A 10,802-nucleotide genomic window follows, 5' to 3' on the forward strand; every position below is an offset into this window, starting at 1 on the left:
AAATTTTAAAATATTAAAAATAAAGTATAAAAAAAATTCAAAAATTCAAATCAATCAAACCAAACTGAATCGAATTGAATCAAATCAATTTGATTCAATTCAATTTCTTATAAAAATCAATTCAGTCAATTCGATTTAATTTTTAATTAAAATTAATTTGATTCAGTTTTTATAAATATTAAAATTTTAATTTTTAATTTATTTGGTTTGATTCGATTTTGAATCGAACCGATCGGATACTCAAATCAATCCCCTAAGTTTTAGTGCATGAAAATACAGGCTATTTTGCCTATCAAATTCGAGTGTGAATCCCTTAAGATATAGTTTAAATAAAAAAAAATTTTTAAAAAAGAGAAAAGGTAATAAAATGAAAAGTAGATTGGAAACAGAATTATAATAATTAACAAGAACTAGGACTTAGAATAATAGTTTTAAAACAAGTTAATCCAAGAGAAAATAAGCAAGCTTTGCTCAAAATTCTAATGAGCAGCATCTTCTTCCTCACAGAATTTTGTGTATTCCTTTGGACCCAATAAGGATTTTAACTCTGATGGATTGCTTGGCTTCACCTTTATCATCCATCCATCTTCATAAGGACTTGTATTAATCTTTCATCATATTAAAAAAAAAAATTATTGAAATTAGATACAATTCAAAATAAAACTGTGAAATTACGATAATAATTTCAAGTTGGAGTCTCAGTTGGAAACCAATTGTTAAAAAGAAGTTCTAATTCGAAGACTCACCGCACCAGGAATTTCGCTGAGCTTTGTGTTAACCTCAACAATCTCACCGGAGATGGGAGAATTGACATCACTGGTTGCTTTCACACTCTCCACTGCACCAAAGCTCTTGCCTTGAGTGGCTGAACCGCCAACTTCCGGCAGATCCACAAACACCACTTCCCCCAGATGGTCCTGTAAATTATTATTACCATATATATAGTGAAACCTATCAGAAATTTTTGTAAAATGCAATTTTAACTATATTTTTAAGAATTTTTTTTTCTTTTTCCATCTTAAATTCATATATATTTCAAGTTATCTCACTATAAAAAAAAAAAAAAAAAAATACAAAACTTTATCTTGTGTGGTCATGGGATGGCCACACCTTATCCATCTGAATAAATTAAAAAAAAAAAAAAAAAAAAAATCCATAACCATTAAGTGTGTTAAGAAGATAAATTTTTTAAATTAATGAAATTCGAGATTTCTAGTTAAGAGAGAACGAACTGTGACATTCTAATCCACAGCGTGAAAAAGAGAAAAAAAAAAAAATTTACCTGAGCATGATCAGTGATGCCAATTGTAGCTACTGAGCCTTCATGCTTCACCCATTCATGTGAAGTTGCATACTTGAGCCCATCAAGAACTGCACATCAAACACAGTTTTTTATATATATATATATAAATTGTGATAAAACTCAGCATGAAATTTCTGGGATGTATGAGAAAGAGAGAGAAAGTATACCAGTAGAGAAGCATCTTGAGAGAGAGTAAGGAGAAAGCTGTGCTTTAGAGGCAACAGAGATTCTGAGGGCATTGGCTGTGGAAGAAGCCCATATTCTGAGAGCCATAGTAGGTATCTTCTTTCTCTTGTGCTTTGGTTTCTTTTGGGTTAGCCTCAAAGCCTATAGGGGAGTTGAAAGGGTACACATGTTGTTATTGAGGTTTTATCTTGGATGAACGGTGGGCAACGAAAGCCTCATCCTAAGATCACCCCACAAATGCCAATGCCCATTATCATTTGTTTTCTGATAACATTGCCCTTTACTATTAACTTCTCTCTTTTACTTGTCCATACCAAAAATATATATATATATATTTTTTACCTCATGATATAAAATTTTTGAAGTAAATTTTGATTGTTTTCTTTCTTAAAAAAATTCAAAAATGATTTATTTCTTAGGTTAAAAAAGTATTTTATTCGTCTAAAACTCTAAATCTTTATCCATGTTAAATAGAATTAATATCTTTTTGTTTAAAACTTTTCATATTTATCTACCACTTAAATTTTAAATTTTAATTAATTTCAAAAAAATAAATTTAAATTAAATAAAATAAATATGCTCTTAGTATGTAGGTTTAACATTCAAACTTCTTACAAGAGCTGAAGAATATTTCATTTTTTTGAAATTTATTATTTCATTAAATAAATTATGGCCTTGAGAATATCAATTTTCACAAAAAGAGATGAAACTTTATCCCTTTAAGGCCCCTTTTCTCATTCATTTTTTCGTTGTCAAATTAATTAATACTATTTATTATTTTCACGGACAAATTATATATTAATTTAATTTTATAACATAAAAATTTAACTTTATAAAATTTAGAAATACATTTAAATCATATATGAAAATATTAATTTGAATTAGAAAATTATTTTTAAAATCAGTATTTGATTTGATAACAAAATAAGTAAATTTATTTTCAGATTATAAAAGTTCTATTAATAAATAACTAGCAATTAATTTAATTTGGCTATTTAAAATTAAGAATGTAGAAGGAGAAAAGGAGAAATGAATAATTCTCTTTTTTTTATTGTCTTTTTTTTTTAAAAAAAAAAACCCTGAAAATCTAAGATATTTTTAAAAACAAAGTGAAGTGATATATTAATATATATATATATATATTTTTTTTGAAATGGATATTAATATATAAATTAAAGTTGCGGGAAAAAAATAATTCCTCAAATTGGCAAGTGAAATCAACTCTTCAAAAGTGTTAAGCTTAAAATTAGCAAATTCTAGCTCATAAATATTTGATTCATTAAAACTCAAATTTATTTATTTATAAATTTAACTCATTTATATTAAATTAACATTTTTTTTTGGCATTTGTGCTTCTCCAGAAATAGAAATTAAAATAAAAGTTAAAAATTTATTGATAGCATATTAGACCAAACGAATAATTTTCTCACGTGGTAACGAATCGCATATTACCTCATAAATTGAAAATTTATAATCCCAAATTAGTATGGAAATGCCGTTTAGTTGACCATTTTAATTTTAAGTTAATTAGCTGTCCTTATATTTTAAACTAAACGTATAAAATTTAGCTCTGTTTGTATTTAATTATAATTTTAACTAATTTATAAAATTAAAATTAAAAATAAATAATTTAATTATTAAATATGTATTCACACCTTTCACCTTATAATAATAATTATAAATATTTTATAATAAATATATTATTTAATTTAAAATAGCAATATATATAAAATTAATTAAAATAATTTCTCACTGTTAAAAATGTAACGGTATATTTAACAATTAAATTAATATAAGTTTTTAAAATTCAATATATTAATTTAACTACAATTACTATAAATTAATAATATTTTTATATGTAAAATTAATTTATATTTACAAATTTAATAAAATATTATATTTAACGGTATCAGATACATCACATTTTAATTTCTAAATGCAAATATTCAACCAATTCATTCAAAATACATATTTTGTAGGTAACAAATGAATTCTAATCCCTCACCAATATACAAAACTTGCAAATCCTTTGATGATCACTTACTTTCACGTCATTTAAGTTTACTTCACTTCTTTCCATTAACCTAATAACTTATGAAACACTTTCATATTGAGACATTTGATGCTCTGCATAAAACATAACCAAACCATCTTAATTTAGCCTCTTTTTTCAAAAAAAAAAAAAAAAAGTGAAAGAATTAATGCAAGCCTAGGTCCAACAGTGTTAAAGAAAACTGTTGTCCAGATTCTACAACTCTTCAGTTGACAAAGAAGTTCATGGCAGCCAAAAGCTACAAGTTACTGCATAAAAAATAAAAAAAAAAACTCTAAGCCGAACGCACCCAGCCACCCTTCATTAGCTAATGGACTTGGAAATATATGACAACTAGCAAAATAGCTTAATCTCAATATAAAGCATAAATTTAGTCAACAAACACCACAAAATTAGTTATTCTTTCTCACATTTTAGAGCTCTGCTCACAAACAGTCACATCATGAACCTTCAAATAACCCTGTCAAGTGAATTTTACACTATACATAAAGCGAGCTGGCAATTGATAATCCTCGAAAACACCATTATTGTCAGATCATCAAGCAAGGATGGATTCAACATTTCTGATTAATGCTCAATATTTTTAAGAAAAGTGTTCACACCTTATAAGATGCTCCAGTCAGAGAATTAAAGGAACTTCTATTAGAATCAAACAATTCTATGCAGAATCATAATTTAACTTGGTAAAACAAAAGAAAAAAAAGCTTTTTAATGTGAACTGTAAAAAGAAAGCATCAGCAGTAAGATAAGACCAAATCCCCAATCAACACATATCTTCATTGTAACAGTACACATCAAGTATGTAAAGCTGCTTCATATCTATCTTCCCCTTTCTATTGACATCAACAGACACTGCAACCCGACATTGGTTGCAAAACCATTTAAACTATAGCAAATTCCACAACAAACTAAACCAGGAGAACATGTTACAAGAAACTTTTATGACAAGGTAAGTAAGAGTCCTTGCAGCCAATTACAAAAGGAGGGAAAAGAAGAAGTTCATGCTAACCATTATGGTTTCCCAATCACAGGTGATGGCATCATATCAGGAGATGGACAGTAGGAAATAGAAATCAGTTCAGATCTGTACTTATCTGCTCCATCACTGTTTGTCCTTGAAACACTCTTTTCAGCATTCAAAATTTCATCCACGTCTGAATTCTGAACCTTTTCTGGTAGCAAGTAAGATATTCCAATGAGCGTCTCCCTGGTTAGCTCCTCAGAAACCTCACTGTGAACTTCTTTTGCATCCATAAATGTCTTATATTACCTGCAGTCAGAACTCAAAATTTCATTACTGGATAATGGAAAAAGAGATATACACAAAGGAGAGCACATTTAACTGTCAACCTAGCCCAGACACGAAAAGAAACCTCAAGCGAACTATCATATATCTCTCGTGCCACAGGGTCACACTTCCACTTACAACCAGTTAAAGAATTATCCTCAAGAAACTCTATTCTCGAATTCTTGCATGAATTATCAGGAAAGCTTTAACTTGGACAAATCTGCTATCACGTTTATCGCATGTAAACTAGTCGGATAATGAAAGTTTCTGAACAGCAGGAAAGCTTTACTTGGACAAATCTGCTAAAATGTTCATTGTATATAAACAAGTCGGTTAATGAAAGTTTCTGAACTTTTCTACTGATTCTCGCATTCGGGTAATTTCTTTGTTTTCCATTTCCCTTATGTGAAAAAAAAATACCAGGATGATAAAAAAGCTTCAACCTAAATGAAACATGCAAAGTCCACTATCAGAATTGTATTGTTCTCCCATAAGTAATCGAATCGGGGAACAGAGCATTATATTTCATTGAATGTTTCTTTTTGACAGTTTCACATATTGAATATATAAAAGGTTTTCCAACATCAAGTAAAAGAACACAGCAATGATGAATAGGAACCCCTACAATATGCAGGATTGAGATTTCAGATCCCATCCCGTTCCATCACCTACGCCAACATCAACCCTTCCTCCCAGGTTTCGTTTCTTCTCTCTAGGGTTTATGCAGTTCTCAATCCTCAGTAACCGAAAAATTGTGTCAACAAGGAGTCACAATATAATGGAGTTATGACTACAAGCTTGAGAAATTATAATCATCATTACAACCGCTTTTTTTTATACAACTAAAACGGCAAATGAACTCATCTTTGAGCTGTTTGAAGCAGATTTCATGAGTTTTTCTCCCATTTGATCAAGGATTCAAGGGATACGTTAAGCAACTAAGACATAACAGACCAATTCAAAACCAAAATAAAAAATGGTTGGTGCTTACTGAGTTTTTTTTTTTTTTTTTTTTCCTTCTTTCTGTAAAATCAAATAAGAAATCTTAATCATGTTACTTCAATTTCAGCAGACAAAGAAAACTTCCCTGTTGTAGTCATCAGAATAGGGACGGAGCCCATCAGAGATTGATAGGGAAGGAACTTATCAGAGATTAATATGGGCTGCTTGTTTTATTAATAAAAATAAACCTAAGATAAGATAATAGATTGCAATTTATTTGTTGCAGATAATTAGTTGAAGTCTTATTCAATATTTAGACTTTGTTTAAGCATGAATTAGGTTTATCCATTATCCATAACATTCCCACAAACCAATATCGTCAGTTTCTAAAGGGCAAAGCATTTCTGAGCACCTGAAAATTTACCCATTTCATCTATTACATCCCTATTATTCAATTGTGTTATTGAGCTCATACGCATTTCAATTTAATCACATTGAATGATTATTTAACAGCATAAATTTTATAAAATAATTAGAAAATTCATTAAAAGTAGTTTATTAGACATAAAAAAAAAATTGAACTGCTTTTCCATAGTGGACATCGAGGTTAGAGAGAAAAAAAAAAGCACATATCTGTCCTGAACCTTTCAAATTCTTTTAAAAGCATTGCATTTTTCTTTTATATTTTTCAAACTTCCATTACATTAATATCTCTCTCTCACTCTCTCTCCCCCTCAATTTGTGCCATCATAGAAGTCCTCAACCATTGTGCTTAAATTTGAAATTCAAGGGCTCATGACTCAATAGACAACGCAAAGCGCAAAAATGAAATTTTCCTTTCTAAAATGAGCAACCAATCACACCATTACACAAAATCAACACGGCAGGAACCTGTTAGAATCATAGTCACCAATGTGTCACAAGCAGAATTGTAAATTGCAGCACTTAACTAATGTATACCAACTAAAGAAACAAATCATAAAAGCTAGTCTGGACTGCACTGAGATGATGTCTTAAAACACATCAGACTGATATCATCTGTAATGGACCCTACGGTAAGTGTGATGTTTGATCTAGTGATCTAAGACCTCAGGAATCTTGATTATCTCATACCACAGCAATTCTGAACCCAAAAGCTCCACTTTCTTCTCCATGATTTTGCGTATGAATCATAAATTTCAGCCTAATGGAAAATCCAGATGCATGCTCTGGTTACTAAGCATAAGATTTTGTGAAAATTAAAGACAGTGATGACACAATTGAATCCTAGTCAACAAATTCCAGTCATCTTTCCTACTTGTAGCTTTTCCATTGAAGAGAGGGCCTTAAACCATTTGCTCAAGTGGTGCCAAAAGGCACGGTAACTTGAATTGGGAATGCCTAAGTACATCTGGTTTGAAAACTAGACATTACACCATATAAAATCTAAAGATTTTCCCTTGTCTTGATTGTCATTTTCTCTCTCAAAAGCCTGGCTCCTTATCAGTGGAGGGATGATATGTTTGGTTGCATAAATAAAAAACCAGGCCTAAGCTTGGAACTCTATACAAACTAGAACAAATCTACTCTTTGATTAAATCTCAGGATTCACTGTTCAGCAACATTCAAATTTACCAACTAGGTCAGATCTGTCTACACCCAACATCTTCAAAACCCAGAAACAATCCTAAATAAAATAATTATCCATATCTTCCCAACAACATAATCTAACTACGTTAATTTCCATACAATCAGTCCACGTATCAACTAAATTGATTTCTGTTTTTCAAAACAAATCCCGCAGTTGTTAAAATTGGAACCATTATCAGATCCAAACAATTCTTCCTCTTCTACCCGATAATTTTATCATATCAGTTCATCCCAAAAAAAAAAAAAAAAAAAAAAAAAACACCAGAAAAAAAAGTTTCATCTAATCGATGCATATAAACTAAAATATAGCCACAAATCAGACGAGGGAAAAGCATCAATATGCCAAATCTTATCTTTTTCTTTCCCCCTCCACGGAAATAAAAAGTCAAACAATCAAATTTAGGTTTTCAGGAGCGTAAGTTACAAAGCAAATAATAACAAGAAATTCAAAAAAAAATTCTTATTTTTTTTTTAAATTTCCTATAATTTCTCGTGAACCAAACAGAGGACAAGATCGCAGAAGATCAACGAACATAATCGCCAAGCAAATTTATTTGAAATAAAAATAAAAATTAAAAAAAAAAGAAGAGAGGAAATAGAGGACAGGAGAAGCGAAACATTCTTACCTTTAAACGGTCAAAAGTAATGATTTCTTATCCTCCGTATACTCTGCGGGAGTGATTATATACACTTTTAGTTATCCGTTTTCAATAAAATTACAAAATAGCCCTCTATTTTTCCTTATAAGGAATTATAAAATAACTGATAATTTTTTTATATAGTATTAATAAAAATAGAGATGTAAAAAAAATTATAAAACACAAAGTGTAATAAAATATAATTAACATTATAAAATTTATGAACAGCCTGTAAATAATTATAATATTTAAAGGTTAAATAATAATTTAATTTTAAAATTGATGTAAAATAGACAAAAAAAACTTTAAAATATGATAGAAATAAAAATAAAAAATTAAATAATATAATTTTTAAAATATAAAGATCAAAATAATTATTAGTAAAAATACATAATATTAAAGGAGTCTTTGATTTAACTTATAAAATTTAATGTATAAATATTAAGTATTTACGAATTAATTTGAATATATAAATACTTTTAAATTTTAAGATATTATAGGGGCTTATAAATAATAAATAAGAATTAATATATTTGGTTAAAAATTACTTGTAAGCGTATTATGAAAAAATTAATTTAAAAATAAGGTGTTTATAAGAATTAAAATAAAAAAATGGGGACAAATTTTTATTTGAATGCTTATAACTTGTTTATATAAATTAATTTTTATGAGTTAAGCTAAATACTATTTAAAATTATAAAGGTGATAAGCTGATTCACAACTTATAAATTAGATCAAACCTCCTTTAAATAATACGTATATTTAAAAATAAAATTTTGTGTCAAATTAATATTATTATCCAACCAACCCTCGATGGACTCAAACGTAGAGGTGAACATAAATCCAAATAACGGACTAAATAAATAAATTTAAAATTTTAATTTAGTAAAATGTTAATTTTTTGTTTAAAAAAATTAATTATTTCGCTTGAATTCAATTTTGATAAAAAAATTTTAGAAAATTGAACTGAGTAATCATTTTTAAATGATTTATATAAATAGTATATGAAATTGATTTTTTTAAATTTTATAGTTTTTAATATAAAATTTTTTATTTTTTTATTTATATTATTCAAAAACCCAACCAATCAAATTGATGAACTAAATCAAATTATACTATACTGGTTCAGTTCAATTTGATTTCATTTTTAGATTAGATCGATTCTATTTCTATAAATTTTTAAAATTTAAGTTTTAATTTATTTAATTTAATTGGTATTAAATAGCACGCGTAGAAAGAGTAATGTGCTCCTTATATGTGCTATAATTAGTATTTTCCTCATAGTTAATTTTTGGGTTAATTAGGTCTGACTCAAACTTAATATAGTATTAGACCTCTCATCCAATATTAGACATCTTATAAATATGTTACATATCAGTAAATTTTAAATTTGAGGGGTGTGTTAGATAATATACTTTCAAAAAATATAAAATATTTTTAAACTAAGTAAAATTTTAGACAACTCAAATAAATTTTAAAATTTAAAAAAATAAAAACTTTAAACGTATTCACCTCTAAGTTTAAAATTCAATACAAAAAAAAGGATTACAATATATCTAGAACAATTCAAATTTTCAGTTGTAAATCAAAAATCATTTGAACGATGGCCAAAAAGAGTCCGATCTAACAATATTAACAATGGAAAAACCAAAAAAAAAAAAAAAACCATGGGTTAATTTCTAAGATTTGTGACAATAGTATTTCAAGATTTGACTAAAGAAAGAAATTGTGCAAGGAGAACATTGAAGCTCTTAAACTTTAATTCTCCCCAAGGGCAAAATTGATAGTTTAAATTTGCCTTTTGAAGGAAAAAAAAAAAATATCATCAAAGTGAAAACAGTGAGTGGAAAACAAAGGGGGAGAGATGTGAGAATTATGGAATTGAGAATTTTTCAAATTTTGCTTTTATCTAAATATGTTTATAACGAGATGAATCCGCTCGAAATATTAACGAGTAGAATTCTATATCAAATAGAGATACATATATAAAATTTATAAAATAATTTAAATATAAATTTAAAAATTATTTAGATCAATTTTAATCTGATCTTACAATAAGAATATATTTAAACTTTTCTCCTTATTTCTTTTCTTTTCTAGAGCCCCATTACCTATTGATCTACTATACTATCGGCATCTTTTACCTTAGTAGAAGAGCCTCCTCTCACCTGACCCTATGTTTTCTTTTCTACCACCAAGTGGAATCGTGAAGATTCTTTTGTTTTATTATTTTTGTACGAATAAAGCTGTTAGTGAGCATTGGTCCGGGTTACTTTATTTTTCAACTTTTAGTCGAGTTTGTGTAGTTCTCCATTGTGTTTTTGTGGTTGTTGTTTCCTCTTAATCTTTGGTCAAGTTTTAAAGTTGGAGTTCTGACTAGGATGACATATGGTTAAACTAATAATTTTAAATATTACACAATTTGATAAAAAAAATTTAAAAATTAGTAAAATAATAATTTAAATATATCGTATAAAAATAAATATAGATTTAAGTTGATGAATTCAAAATTTTTCCAAAAATTTAAATCATTAATTTTATCTATTCATACATATATAAATAAAATATGAGTTTAAATGAAGTAAAATAAAGATGGAAAATCAATTTATTTATCATAAAATAAAAAAAGTGAAATTATTAAAAAAAATTATGTAATTTAAGATTGTGATTTATTAATATTAATTTATAGTTAATCTTTAATATAATAATTATAAACTAAATTTTAATTTATAAATATAAAAATTTAAACCTATAATTTTAGTA

At 27.4% G+C, this 10,802-nt stretch overlaps 2 protein-coding genes across 2 annotated transcripts; both read right to left on the reverse strand.

Annotated features, from left to right (window-relative positions):
* Nucleotides 1-360: 360 nt before the first annotated feature.
* On the reverse strand, nt 361-1,741 carry LOC110601243 (glycine cleavage system H protein, mitochondrial). Its single transcript, XM_021738307.2, has 4 exons — nt 1,471-1,741; nt 1,283-1,371; nt 747-917; nt 361-608 (listed from the first exon to the last, which is right to left on the reverse strand). The coding sequence occupies exons 1-4, from the start codon at nt 1,574-1,576 to the stop codon at nt 480-482; spliced, it is 495 nt and encodes a 164-aa protein (XP_021593999.1). The 5' UTR covers nt 1,577-1,741; the 3' UTR covers nt 361-479.
* A 2,547-nt stretch (nt 1,742-4,288) lies between these two features.
* Nucleotides 4,289-4,812, reverse strand: LOC110602197. The gene has a single exon (XM_021739651.2). The coding sequence runs from the start codon at nt 4,794-4,796 to the stop codon at nt 4,554-4,556; it is 243 nt and encodes an 80-aa protein (XP_021595343.1). The 5' UTR covers nt 4,797-4,812; the 3' UTR covers nt 4,289-4,553.
* Between the last annotated feature and the right edge of the window lie 5,990 nt (nt 4,813-10,802).

This window comes from Manihot esculenta, chromosome 15 (assembly GCF_001659605.2).
Source record: "Manihot esculenta cultivar AM560-2 chromosome 15, M.esculenta_v8, whole genome shotgun sequence".
Classification (NCBI taxonomy): Eukaryota; Viridiplantae; Streptophyta; class Magnoliopsida; order Malpighiales; family Euphorbiaceae; genus Manihot; species Manihot esculenta.